At 30.4% G+C, this 15,492-nt stretch overlaps 1 protein-coding gene across 1 annotated transcript; it reads right to left on the bottom strand.

Moving 5' to 3' along the window:
* Positions 1–9,381: 9,381 nt before the first annotated feature.
* On the bottom strand, positions 9,382–10,291 carry LOC106753461. The gene has a single exon (XM_014635272.2). The coding sequence runs from the start codon at positions 10,090–10,092 to the stop codon at positions 9,754–9,756; it is 339 nt and encodes a 112-aa protein (XP_014490758.1). The 5' UTR covers positions 10,093–10,291; the 3' UTR covers positions 9,382–9,753.
* Between the last annotated feature and the right edge of the window lie 5,201 nt (positions 10,292–15,492).

Genomic DNA, 15,492 nt, shown 5'->3' with positions numbered 1-15,492 from the left:
ACTAATTATATGATTTAGGCGTAAGACATAAGACTTTGGCTTGAGAGTCACGAAAATCTTGATCATCTTACCAAACCAAAAGGTGATTGATATGGCTCTTGGTGATTTTTCCCTTTGGAAGAACATTGATGTTCAATTATGTATTGTTCTTAAGAATATTATCTAATCTTCTTTAAAACAAATGTTTCGTGCTTACAACACATTCTCTGGAGTTTGGGAATAAGCCAAATTATTGTACACCAATGATATCGAACATCTTTATGGTATTTGTCATGATCTTTTGAATGTTGTAGTTCCTTGAAATTAGAATCCAATGGTTGATTATTTGGGTAAGATCTATGTTTTTTTTTAATGAATTTAATGAGCTTTTACTTCATGTCTCTACTCCAGTCCTAGAAATAGAACAACAAAGTTTTTCATGGTATTGGCTTTATACAAACTTGTTGATAAATATTCTCATATCCGTGATCAAATTTAGGGTTCCCTTGGTATATCTAATTTTACTTTTACTTGTTCCACTCTTTTGTGTGTGTCAAGTAAACCTATCAATGATATATTTGTTTCTGCCTATAATTCCTTTGCTTTGGCATCTCAACGTGATGATCGTTGTTGCTCTTGCAAGCCAGGAAAAAGGCATCACAAGTGTGACCATTGTGTCAATCTAGGCCACAAGATTAACATGTGTTATACATTACATGGTTGTTCTCCTCACTCTTCTGTTATTGCTTAGATTGATTCCTCCTCGCAATCATATACCGTGTATCCTTCTCCATCTAATACTATTGATAAATCTGCTCGTGAAGGTTGTCAGTCCTCTAGTTCCATTGTTTTTTATTGCATACACACAGGTACATCTTTTGTTGGTTTGAATCAATTTTCATTTATTGATCCTTGGATTCTCGACTCAGGAGTCACATATCACTTAGTAACAATTTGTTTTTCTTTTTATCCTTTCTGAATAATTTACCTTCTTGTACAATGACTAATGGGTCTATGGTTTTAGCTCATGGTGTCGAGACTATTAGTCTTTTTTCCTTTTTTGTCCTTTTGATAATGTTTCTTATGTCTCCGAGTATCCTTTTAACTTATAATTCATTAGTTTTCTAACTCGTTCTCTTGATTGTATTATTTCTTTTACCAAAAATTTTGTTTGTTTATATACAAATAATACTCATCTCAATTAAGAGTCATTACATTCCAAACAATAACCATCTTAGTCATAAATGGTTGTTTTCTAAAGAATATTTGTTTTAATCATTAGTGGTTGCATTACAAATAATATTTGTCTTAGTGGGGAGTAACTATATTTCAAAAAATAGTCGTTGTAGCAAGGAGTGGTTGTAGCTAAATAATATGTAAGAAAAGAAAGGATGACTTAACTAAACCAAGATGGGGATAGGGAAATTGGCCTTGAAACTTTTTTTTAAAAGAAATTCTCTTTAAATTCTTTTAAAAATCTTTAAATTTGTAAAACAAGATGCAATTAAATTTTTCGATCAAATTTGATAAAGATTGATAGTTATACAATTAAAAAGGATAAAGTAAAAGTAAAAAAAAAAAAAACACAAGAGGATTTAAAATAGTTAAAATCAATCGACCATGTATTTATTCTTTGTTTTTTAACCTCATGAAAATCGATTTCACTATCAAAATAAGTTTGTACAATGGAACTCGCAACTACAAGTTGAGCATAACAATAAACTCTTAAATACACTCAAGGATATACCAAATTTCATGAGGATATCAACCTTTATAAACTCTTGATCACAAAGTAAATATATGTCCTATCAACTCTTGACCAACCTTAATAGGATCTTAGCCTTATCAATTCCCTTGTGACCCAAGAGAATACATGTCTTATAAACTCTTATTACAACAACAAACATTAGAAACACTATAACAAAACAAGAAAGAGTATACTAAATTACAGCATAAGCAATTACAAGGATTTTAGATTTTGAAACTGTCTATTATTGAAATCTTTAAAGTACTTTTGAGAGTATAAAACTCTTTATTTATAGAGTTTTGAAAGCACTTTTTAAAGAACTAAAGCTTTTAATTGATTATATAAAGCATTTAATAGATTATTCTAATTGAATTTTGAAAAACAGTTATAAATATTTCTTTTTTAATTGATTAAGGAGGGTGTTTGATTAATTAAATTTGTTCTTCATTTAATGCAATTAGTTCATTTAATCAATTATGAAAGGTTATAGTTATGAGAATATTGAAAACATTTAAACTATTGTTTAGGTTAATATTGTCAAAAGAGACAATCAATTATACTATTATTATGTAACCTTTAAGGAACCTTTTTATCAATTATAAATGCTAAAAAACCTTTTATATTTAGTTTTCACTTTATAAAAACATTTCCTTTCAATTTCATTTAGTATAGGTTGTGTGTTAAATTAAAAAATCATGTGAATACCTTAAGAAAGTTAAAACTCTAAAGCATATATTCAACATTATCATTCTTCAATCATAATCAAAACATCTTCACCTGCAGGCTTATCTTGAAATCCAATAGAATACTTGTATTAGCATTACGTGCAAAAGAATACTCATCTTAGCCATTATAATTTAAAGAGTATGAAATAAAAAGAATAGGAATGAATAAATCCTAACTATAGCCCAAATTGAATGAAACTAGATGACAAAAAATTTAATTAACTAAGAAAGGAAAGAAGAGAAGATGAGAAAAAAGATTACCTAGTTCTTTTTTTCTTTTGATATAAAAGATATGGTTGTATTTATAGGTAAGGCTTTGCACAAAAGGACAAAGGTAATTTGTAAAAGAAATATGTCTTTAATCTTTGAAATTACATTTAGAAGGAAGAAAAAAATCCACTCAAAGTTATTCTTTGCATTGAATTTGTTACATCATGAAGTTAAAAAATCGTCTTTACTTTATTCTTAATTTATGATAGAAATGAGTTCAATTTGCTTGTTTCTATTGCTTCCAGTTAAACCAAACAATATTGACTCAAGTTTATGGATTTGTAATAGACTTTAACCCCTTAATAAATTCAATATCATTTTTCTCAAACAAAAAACATGTCAAATAAGTTTTAGTATATTCTAATATTAATTTATTTGGATACTCTCATATCTCCAAAACTTTATAAAAAAAAAATTCTATAAATCTTATTAGTGGTGAATTTTGCAATGAAATTACTTATGAAATTCAAAATACTAATTTTAGTTGAGATATTTGTATTAACTAAATTTATATTGGATATCAAATATAAAACAAAACTTTATCGTAAATTAAATAGATGTAAATCAAATGAATAATTTCCATTTAAATTTTAAGTCTTCAAAAAATCAATTTAATTAGTTTATTAGGGACCTAAGTGTAATTATTAAAAATTGGGAAGGGAATAAACTACACTTATTAATAATATTAAATGAATAATTTGTAAATAATAAAAATAATTAAGGACTAATTTGTAACTATTGAAAATTAATTAAAGGTCAATTTATAATTTTATGAGACTTTAGAAGTTTATATGCAATTATGAAAAATAACTTTGGACTTAACAAAACACACTAAATTTTTCTCTTGAAGGATGCAAACTAAATATTTAAGTCGAGAAGAAAGTCAAATAATTAATATTATTTTCTATATTATGTATAAAGAAAAACAAATTGTTCTAAGGAGTGATTCCATTTCAAAGAATATTCTTCTAAGTTAGGAATCATTGTGTGTCAAAGAGTATTTGTCTTAATTAGGAGTGACATGGTCCATATAATACAATGTTTTAACTCAATAGTTGAGGTTTAAATGTCACTCATTTGTATTTTGCAATAATAATTTTCTAGTGAAATTCAATAGGTTGATTGAGAACTCAATGTAGTCTTTGTTAATTAATGAACTAGTATAAAAACATATGGTAAATATCACTATCTCTTGTATATTTAAAATGCATGGTATTCACATGTAACTAACCTTAGAAAAAGGAGATTTTTGTAAAAGTAAACTTTGAAAAGCATTTTAGACAATTTGTCAAACTTGAAATTACTTTTGATTTTTATCATGAGACATAATTTGCTAAGAAAATTACCTAATAGTGCATCTATAAAGAAAAATAATCTCTAATTGTATATGATTAGACATATCTTGTAAAGTTTTCAAAAAAGTCATAAAAACATAATTGAACAATCTTTCCTGTGTTTTCACATTTTTCACAATACAATTAGCATTAAACATTAAACATTAAACATTAAACATTAACCATTAATGCAACTATTCTTGTAAACTTATCATTCAATGTGAGGATTCCTACTAAGGTGCTAAACCTTACTTTGCGGTTGCACATAAAAAAGTGGCAAAGAAAAGGAAATAACAACAAAATAGGAACAAAAACAAAATGTAATGTATTCACACACTAAAGAAACATAACATTAGAGTTTTTATAAGTTAGTACATAGTGTAACTCACTTAACGGTTTCTTTTTTCGTTTACAACAGAATACTAACATGCTTCTTGATAACGTTGTCGTTGATGCAATCAAATTAATACTACTAAACTATACCAATTTCAGTATTGCTAAGATAGTATCCAACAAAATAAAAAGAGTAAATTCAACTCTAAGTCGTCTCCCAACGAATACATAATTGATTCTTAACAAATTAATTACTATGAAAATTATACAAAAGAGCTAGTAAAACAAAAACAATAAAAAAGATAAAGATCAATAACATATTAAAAAACAAAATAACAAAAGATAAAAAGAAATAAATTTATTAAAAGATTTAAAAAGATAAAAACAATGATAAAAAAATAGGTCTGTTTTTTTTTTTTTTAAAAAAAATAGTATTCATCATTGGTTATCTAAAGATTACTTCTCAATTAATTATAGTCTTAGATGTTAAAATTAATCAATGTAAATTCTCAATTAATTTGTTGGCATTCTCACTCTTAACAAAAAACATTCTCAATTAAAACCAAGAACTTTGTAGATTAATTATAGTAAATTTAACTAAAGTACATTCTCAATTAAATATTACTATGCCTAATTTTCTATTCTTTTACCTCTTATATCAAGTAAAAAGCTAATTAACCAAAATAGATTCTTAATTAACTCTGGTTGATTTTTTTACCACTAATCAAAGTACATTCACAATTATTGGCAAAATCTCATTCAATGACATGAAAGTTTCTAACTTTAATTAAAGTAAATTATCAATTAAAATTAAAAAGACCATGCTAACTTACTATAATGTAAAAATCATTACTTTTACTTGATTAAGAAGCAAAAGACAGTTAAAAATAAATCACAACAAGAATAAAAATGAACAAACATATTTATTCATCTAAGGTGTAACACCTTTCAACCTCTTTGTTGGTGAACTATTTAGGATATAAGTGGTTGTCAACACAACCTCTCCCCATAGAAAATTTCGAAGATTCTTTATCTTCAACATACATCTGACCATATTTAAAATAACTATATTCTTCCTTTCAGTAGTACCATTATGTTATGGTGTATACGGAGGGGTAATCTCATGTGTTACACCCTCTTCTTCGTAAAAATTCTTGAATTCCATGGAGGTATACTCTCCTCTTCCATCTGTCCTCAAGGTTTTTATCTTCTTCTCACTTTGCCTTTCCACCATATTCTTGAATTTCTTTATAACTTGAAACACCTCATTTTTCCTTGGTAGCAAGTATGTCCAACTTTTCCTAGTCTAATCATCAACAAACAACAAGAAATACCTTCTACCCTTAGGTATTTCAGTTTGAAAAGGATCACACTCATCCGAATATACCAACTCAATTTATCCATTATTCTTTGAGGCAAAATCTTCTAAAAGATTCCTTTAGTTTGCTTACATTGAACACATTCTTTCATACTGCTTCAGGAATTTCAAAAATAGGCATGCCTTTAACCATTTCATCTGAAAATCAAATGTCCAAAATTAAATGCCATAACCATTCTGCTTTGTTTTTTGATACAACAAAGCACTGATGTTTGACAACATTCATCACCACACGAAATATCCTATTCTAGGATAGATATGCTTGGATGATCAACCTTATGTTATGATAAAAAATACTTAGACAATTATCCTCTATTCTCATCACAAATCCCTTTTGAAGCAACTGATCTAGACATAGCAAATTTCTTTTAAACCCTGGCAAATGCAAAACTTCTCCAATCACAACCTCTCTACCATCAATATATCTTAAAAAACCCTTTCAGATCCTTCTGTTGTCAGACTTTTTTCATCTTCAAACTTGATTCTCCCCTGCATGGCTTATTTCATTTTCACAAACTATTCCTTCTTTCTAGTCATATGTGTAGAACAACCTGAATCCAAGTACCACTTTGCATCATCTGATTGGTTTTCGTTTATACTGGCCATCAACATCACAACCTTAGAATTTAAAGTATCATCTTGTGCTAGATGAGTTATATCTTTCGGTTTGTTCTTGGCTCCATCCCCCTTCCAACATTCTTTGGAAAAATGGCCAAACTTCTAACAATTGTAGCACCTTACCTTCTTTTTTTTTTTTTATCAAACTTCCATTCATTTTCTTCATCAGAATTGGTGTACTATTTTTTATTTCTACATTTGACAAGATCACTAGAATCTTCACTTTTTTGTTCCTGTGATTCCTTGTGCCTTGTGCTACCTTTTCCACCCTTCTTGAACCCTTTCTTGCCTTTGTATTGAGATTGAGCCTGAAGTGTTTGCTCTTGGCATTGTCTTTTCTCATTGATACAATATTCGCGTGTCTCTAATGAATGATGTAGTTCTTCAATCTTCAAGGTCTCCAAATCACGCGTCTCCTCAATAACTAGAACCCCATAATCAAATCTTGGAGTTAGAGTTGTCAGAATTTTTTCCACCATATACTGGTCTGTAATGCAGTCTTTGTATGCTCGCTAACATTGATAAGTTCATGTACCTTGTCAAAATATTATGCCATAGTTTCACTCTCATCCATGGTCAAGATTTCAAGTTTCTATTGTGTCTTACTATCAAGTTTCTATTGCATTTTGTGATTTCTTTTGTCTTCATCAGTGGCTTTTGAACTCAATTTAGTCAGACCTTCAGTTACAACTTCTACAACATCTTGAAAACTAATTTTGTTATTGAATCACAATCACCAATTTCGTTATCCCAAATAAGCAAAGTCCACCATAGTGATATCTTATATACTTCCTGATATTAGGGCTGACAAAAAAATCCGCGGGCACAGGTATCTGCAGGTAAATTATGCGGCAGGTAGTTACTACACGCGAATATTTACTTCCCGCAGATAACGGATAGCGGGTATTTTAATATCCGCTTCTAAACGGGTCAGATACGAGTAGTATACTACCCGACCCGCGGGTACCCGTTACCCGCAAAAATAATAAAAAAAATTAATTTATATATTTTTTAATTAAATTTATTAAAAATAAAATAAAATTATATTTTATTAGGTTAAATTTAATTAAAATTATATTTATATTCATATTTAATTTAATTTATATTATATATATATATATATATATTTTGTAATTTTATTTAAATTTTATTTTAAAATATATAAAATATATATTTTTTTATTTTTTTGCGGGTCCGCGAGTACCCGCAGATTTTAAAATACTCGCGAGTATTTTTTAAACGGGTATCCGACAGATAACGGGTAGGATTTTATCTGACAGGTCGGGTTGCGGGTAGGCACTATCCTTGACCGATCCATCCGTGTCCGACCCAACCCGTTATCATCCCTACCTAGTATGATCTTAGCTCATCGAAGAGCTTCTTTTCAGAAATACGTAGCTAAACAAAAAATACCATCTTCCCGTTTAAAAGACTTTGAATGAATGTACACCGAAGGAACTTCAAATTTTAAAGTCATAGATTGACAAAGTTGCACAAATATTGCCTATAGAAGAACACATTGATTAAGGTTCCCCAGTGTGGACATTTAAACATACCGAATTGGATTTGGTAGAAACTCAAGTTAGCAGATTTAAATTTTCAACTAGAGACTGCAAACTTGTTTTCACAACTAGAGACTGCAAACTTGTTTTTTCAACTAGAGACTTTCTGGCTTTTCCTTGGCAAACTAGGTTGGAAATGGAAGAAAATGTTAGGTTTCGGATTTAGAAACCAAAGGAAATATTAAGAATCTAAGTGTAATTTTTAGTTATACATTTGTTCTTATAAAAAAAGAATGTGATTGTCAAGTTGTTGACAAGGACTTATGGCAGATTCACCTACGAAATGTACACTCTCAATAGAACAATGGTATTACTATGGACAAAATCCTGGGCAGACAAGCTTTGGCAAAAACCCTGGTCGAGACTTTCCAAACATAACATTATATTAGAATAAGTATTTCATCATCTGCTCAATGGTGATTTAAGAAGTATTTTATCAAATATTTTGAAGGGCTTTACCAAAAAAAGAAATTAGACCAGAAAGAGGTAACCTTAAATTTCCAGGATGTAAGGAAGCCATACTTTAAAATCAAGGAAATGCAGTAAGGCACGTACAAGTTCGTCTAAATCTCGCTTTTGTGATAAGAGTCAAACATGAAATCTACCATCCTTTCTAAATCTCCAATGTCAAACAAACAAATAAAGTTTCAACAAATAAAAAGGTTTAACAAGGGATATTCATAGGATAATGCCATATTAGAGTTAAAAAACAAATTAGTCCACCAAATACAGTAAGAACATCAAGTTGGTATTCTACAGATTTTGGATATCAAGTTAGTACAAAACTGCTATGCAATATCACCCTATAATACTTCAGCAATGTTGTAAAGGTTGCAATGATCACTGCCATGCTAGAAATTAGCTCTCAGATGCGTTTATCACAGAATAAACATTGCTGGTCTATAGATTTTTTTCTCTTAACTTCCAATTTAGAAAAAAAATATATTAAAGATTATACATAAACTAGAGATAAAACGAATTTACATTATATAACTCATTTTACAAATCAGTTTTATAATATAGAGTTAGACTTAATTTACTTCTTAAAACAATATCAGATTCATCTAAAGCCTGTCCTAGTGAAATATTTTATTTGTGAGGTTTATTATGTCACTCACTCTTAAATTGCTATCTAGCCACCATGATGTCTACTCCCACACTATATATATTTTTCAGAAGGATATATTGAAGATTAAAATAAGTAAGTTGAATTTAAAACATATAAGTGGACTTAGAAACCAACTTTGTACGTTGATTTAGACTTAAAAAACACTTTTTAAAAAAAGAAAAATCTGCAACTTGTAAGTGCAGCCTCAATGTAAAGACTTTTGTTGTCTTCACAACTGCATCATTACAATATTACTAGCATAGGCCATAACGGTTGTAATTCGACAAAATGTCAAGAATCACAACAAAACCATAACTAAGATCGAAATTTAAAACATGAGTAAAATTATTCTGCACATTGTTCTCCTCGATAATTTTCATTGTTTTATCCCTACAGAGGTTGTAGGCATTACATCTATGTATAGCAGCACACAAGTTAAACCACATTCATCCAATCCTCTTTAGCTTCACATGCCTATTCATCTATGATGCCTCCCCAAAATCACTCACACCACACTCCATCAAATTGGAGCATCATACGCATACTGGGATCATTCAGCAATAACATATAGCAGAATCATGCACACATACCCAAGTAACTTACTAAAATAATTAAAACTTTATTCTAAAAAATAAATCGAAAATCAACTTTCAAATTTTATTCAAAAAATCAAATCAAAGTCATAAGCTTACACCAAAATCAAAACACTTGCAGCACAGGTCTCTTCCCCAGCCTTTTGATCTCCCTATCCATGTTGCCAGTGAGCATGAACCCGAACATCTTGAAGTCACACAAGAGGGACCAAAAGGGGTGTCTCAAAGTCTCTGGGAAATTCCTCTCAACGAACAAGTGACTGTAGAAGGCACATCCATAGCCAGAGAAAGGGACAAGGAACAAGAACCACCAACTGAAGAAGACAGAACAAAAGAAGAAGAGAATGCTAAAGAGAGTTCCTACGAAGTGCCAGCGCCTTGTGGAAGCCTTGGAGTGCTGGTTCATGTAAAAGGCCCAGAAATCTTCCAGGCTCCTGAAATTCATGGCTGCAAGGGAACAAACCCAAAATCCTGAGGTACCCAGGTGTGAATTTGAAGAGATTGGGGCGTAAACAATTTCTGGGTGTTGTTGAAATTGCGGATTTGGAATCAAAATTGGAATCTTGTTGGTGGAGGGTACTGTATAATTTGAACCACAATTGTTGACCGAGACTTGAAACTTGAAAGCTGAGGTGTTGTGTTCTGGTTGGTTCTGTTTTGTGTTTGTTTGAATTCTATTTCTTTCCTTTTGGCTTTTTATTTTCTTATTCTGTATTAAGTTGGTAATTACTGAATTAATAAATATTCTTTTTTGAAAGTTATATAGAGAACATTTTAAATTCTTCTACAATATCATATACTAATAAAATAAAAATAAAAGATATTGGAAACAGGAAAATAGTGAATTTAAGTTTTAAAATAATATTATATATATATATATATATATATATATATATATATATATATATATATATGGGTTTGCTAACTTGCGTATGTATGTACATTTTAGCAATGTGTACCGGGTTTCAGTAAACAAAAATACCCTTATATATCATGAATTCTAAATTTTAAGATTAAGGATATTTTAATAATTTTCATTCTCAAAATTAAAAAATAAAAAAAGAAACCTCCAAACCTTTGTCCACCTCTCTCATTCCTCTCAACCTTTTCTCTTTCATCTCTTTCACTCCAACATTTTCTCTATCATCCCTACTCTAACCCCAATTGAAAAAAAATCAGAAACACTTGTTTTATTTTAATCATTTTCATTCTCAAAACTAAAAATAGAAATCCCAAACCCTTATTCACCTCCTTCGTTCCTCTCAACCCTTTCTCCTTCGTCTCTCTCACTCAAACATTTTCTTTGTCATCTCTGCACCAGCCCCAATTAAAAAAACACTCATTATTAAACAATTTACTTTTGTAAAAGAGTTGAGTCATTGACGTATTCACCTTCCGAAAAAGGTTCATTCAAAATCTCTTTAATTTCATTATCTTCACTATATATATTAGAGCCGACAGACACAACTTGCATCAAAACTTATGAGCATCCTTCCTTTACATTCTGAGACTACTACGTAACATTGCTCCGTGGCCATTTAATTTTTTTTGGTAGAAACTCATTAACTTGTTTTCCTTTACTAAAGAATAAACAAATCAAAATACAATAAAATTCTCAATGATAAAATCAAACAATAAAAATTCTAAATCTTGAAATTTTATTTAAAATTATATAAAGAAAAAATTAGGTGCTTTAATTTTTTTATTTATGTAAGTATTTTTTTTCTCTAACCATTTTGTTTAATAATGAGTTTTTTTTAGTTAGGGCTAGTGCAGAGATGTCAGAGAAAATGTTTGAGTGAGAGAGATGAAGGAGAAATAACTAAGAGGAATGAAGGAGGTGAGTAAGGGTTTGGGATTTCTTTTTTTAGTTTTGAGAATGAAAATTATTAAAATAAGACAAGTGTTTCTGATTTTTTTTCAATTGGGGCTAGAGTAGGGATAACAGAAAAAAGGTTGGAGTGAAAGAGATGAAAGAGAAAGGGTTGAGTTGAGAGGAATGAGAGAGGTGGGTAAGGGTTTGGGGATTTATTTTTTTATTTTTTTAATTTTGAGAATGAAAATTATTAAAATACCCTTAACCTTAAAACTTAGAATTCATGATATAAGGGTATTTTTGTCTACTGAAATCCGGTACACATTGCTAAAATGTACCAACTGAAAGACAAGCGTACGCAAGTTAGCAAACCCCATATATATATATATATATATATATATATATATATATAAGGTTTGTTATTTTAAATAATTTTCATTCTTAAAACTAAAAAATAAAACTCAAACCCTTACTCTCTTCTCTCATCCCTTGTTTCTCTCTTTTCTTTCTCTTTCATCTCTTTCACTCCAACATTCTCTAGTAAAGCACTCACCTAATTCTAATCCACCTTCCTCACTTATCAATTTGTTTTTCTTTCATCTATATCCTCTCTCACATCCACACATAACCACCTACGACACCGCAATTTGTTGCTCTTGCTATGTTCGTTCATTTGTTTTCTACTTTAATAAAAAAAAAAATTGATGATGTTGACATTGGTTTTTGATTGGAGGGTTGTGTTATATCTTTTTTCTTCTAATTGTTATTAAATTTCGTTTTTAAATCTGAGCTAATTGAAATCACTGACCTAGGTATAACAACTAAAGGAATTTGATTCTAGACATAGATTGAAGCTTTTAGTTATCTTTAACGTCATGATTAATGTAAATTTGATTTTTGAAATTGCTAAGGGATTGGTATTTTTGGTTTGATGGTTCAAAACTTGTCATCTGAGAAATTAGATGCTTGTATGCTATTGATGTTGATGCATAGTTCTAGGAATTTTGTTAGTAGAGAAGAATACTGAGTCTAGAACTTGAATTTTCATCCCGGTGAATCTAAATTTGATCGTTTATGTATAAATTGTAAATATGAAATTTTTAATTAAATTGTTCATAAAACCCTCTTGATGTTGATAATTGTAGTCTAATCAGTAAATAATCACAATTAGCAAAGTCAGAACAAATCTCTTGGAAAACGATATTCGAACTTTCCGGTTTATTACTTGATACAATTTACACTGGCCAAGGTCATTCAACAATAACATCCAATTTCAATTTTCAAATACCATCCAATTACTAGCCATCATAACAACAACCATTTCATAATCACACAATACCAAACATCCAATTATCATACATTCAAAATCATCATCTAAACACAATGAATGTTAGAACAATTTTTCACAATTACAATTATATCATATAATTAAACATGAAAATACTAAACATACATAACGAACATAACTTAAAGAAAATGCTAGCTTTCCTAACCTTACACCAAACCACAGAGCTCTAAAACACCGACCCCTTGCTTAGAGTTCAAGGAACTCTAAAAACGCCTACAGAACACTGAACTGAAAACGTAATGAGTAGTCCTTAGGATCTCAGATTACAAGAGAATTAGGAGAAAAAGTCACAAAACGCATGCGACAAGAATCTCCGTGCGTGATCTCAAACTATAAATAAAAGAGAGAAAAAAGTCGAAACTTATTTGCTCTTAGAAATTGATTGGATAGATGTGGAGATTATTCTACCGTTATCTACTAAGAGCTTCCTAATCATCAAATGAACGAGAAGTTAGAATTTTTAGAAAACAACGAGAAAAAAATTAAGAGAATGAGTTGTAGAGAAATGGTGGGTCGTGACGAGTTATTGAATTATTTTAACTTTAAAACACTTGTTCTCATTAATTTAAAACACCTATCAATTTTAATACTCTTTTTACATTATTTATCTCTTTTATAATTTTATAATGGTTTAATGTCTCGGTAAGTCCCTATTTTTCGCTTGAATCTCAAATAGGTCCTTTTTTTGTGTAAAAGTGATGCAATTAGGGGTATGTCGTTAAATTCAATAAACGGTCGTTTAAGTTTGGTCTGCCAGATTATTCATTAATCTGACGTGACATTTTGAATTAATTTCTGTATTAAAAAATGGATTCAGCAAAGGTTGAATCAGATTTCTTCAAGGGTAAAAAAGGCAAACCCTTTTTTCTTCTTCAAAACCCTGAAATCTCAAGGGATATGCATGAAAAGGAAAAGAGAGAAACGCCTCTTCCTTCAACCTCTATCGCGCCTTCCTTTCGTCGGCCAAGAGTGTCGCCGACGACGCCACCCACGTCGGACGGGAGCAACCCTAAAGATCTCACTTTCACCCTTAAAAAGCTGAATCCTTTTGTCCCCTTTATGGATCATCTTTGCTTGTAGCAGTGGATCAGAGTTCTCAAGCTCCATATTTGGATGTATTATCTGGTCAACCTGGGGATTTTTCTGCAATTGATAACAAAGAAGAAAATGATGGATCACATTTTAGCAATGAGACATTAACGAGAGTGTGTCAACACTCAATTTCGTCCGAAATAAATAATATATGTTTTGTTCTTTTACTTTATCTTATTTTATCTTACTTTATTTTATCTTATGTCTTTTGTGATTTTAATTTTGTTTTTATTATTATTTAATATGTTTTTCATTTTTTTATATTAGTTTTTTTTTATTATTATTTAGGGTTATTTCATTTTTATTTCTTTTTCATTTAGTTTTATTTTATCTCCTGTTACTTTAATTTTTATGTAAATTTAATTAATTTTTATGTTAAAAGTTGTAGAAAACAAAAAAAATAAAATAAAAAGAAAAAGAATAAAGAATAAAAAGAGAAAAAACAAAACAAAAATAAACCATGGTCAACTCTTGTAGCATAAAACAGTAGACGACAATGACAATGCTCAGATAAGACAAATGGCAGCAGCAGTAATTGGCAAAAAAAACAATGCTCAAAATGTATTTACAATGACAATGACAGTGGCAGAAAGGCTTTGGCTCCTCCTCCTATAATTCCCTTCGCGGGATTACAGTATACATCAAAGGGGAATGTTTTTTTGGAAATGAGCTTCCGCAGACTGATATCTGATACAGTGAACATGAATAAAAAAAAACAAAAGAAAAATCCTACGGCAGAAGATATGTTGGGGTTGTTGTTTTTGAAAATGGTCTTCATCGGTCATTAGAAGAGGGAATNGAGGAACGTTATTCGGATCCAACACCTCACTATCAACTTCACGAGCAGAGAACATTTTAGAGACTCACCCCATTGTCAACCATCACCACGAAAGAGTAAAGGACCTCACGGCCAAAGAGAGAGAGAGAGAGTCATTTGCCTTCATCTTGGTTGTCAACTGTGAATCTCTCATTCAACCTCCTCGCACCTGCAAGAACGTGGGATAACCAAAAAGAAAGCTCAATCAAAGAAAGCAGAGAGAACTAGAACCTAAAGAAAAAGTTATTTTTGAAGCTGNGAAGGTAAGTTTTCTNGTCTAAGCTTTTGGTCTGGTCTATATGAAAGCATGCTCCTCTACCATGTGCCTGGATATGAATGATGTGCTTGGGTATGAATGAATGATGTTGATAAATGTATATGGTTGCGGCTGTCTTCTTTGTAGCATTCTGTGTTAAACAAACTGCACCCAAAATGCAGTTTCAATCCCTGCAAAATTCATTAACTATAATCGACGATAAACATAGGCATGTACTACCCNTCCACATCAAGACTCAATACCTTCTGCTTCCACCCAGAAGAACACATGTAATAAGATGAAAAGTAAACAAAAGCAGATGCAGTTCTCATATCAAAATAAGAAACAGAGGTAGTTTTTTTTTTCCTCTCTAGCGGACCATACGTTGTAGCTACCTTCAAGACCATCTTCTACCTCTATCAAATAGCATGAAACCAAACCCCTCACGCACAAACCCCGATTCTTTCCTCTGCAAGNAAAAGCAACCACCACCATTCATCTTTTTAGAGTGATCAT

This window comes from Vigna radiata, unplaced genomic scaffold (assembly GCF_000741045.1).
Source record: "Vigna radiata var. radiata cultivar VC1973A unplaced genomic scaffold, Vradiata_ver6 scaffold_133, whole genome shotgun sequence".
In the NCBI taxonomy this organism is placed as follows: Eukaryota; Viridiplantae; Streptophyta; class Magnoliopsida; order Fabales; family Fabaceae; genus Vigna; species Vigna radiata.
Note: the sequence above shows the minus strand (reverse complement) of the source record. Positions and strands in the feature narration are given on the sequence as shown.

What these genes read in the sequence shown, in the direction of transcription:
- LOC106753461 (XM_014635272.2), bottom strand. Translation starts at nt 10,092, where the DNA reads ATGAATTTCAGGAGCCTGGAAGATTTCTGGGCCTTTTACATGAACCAG.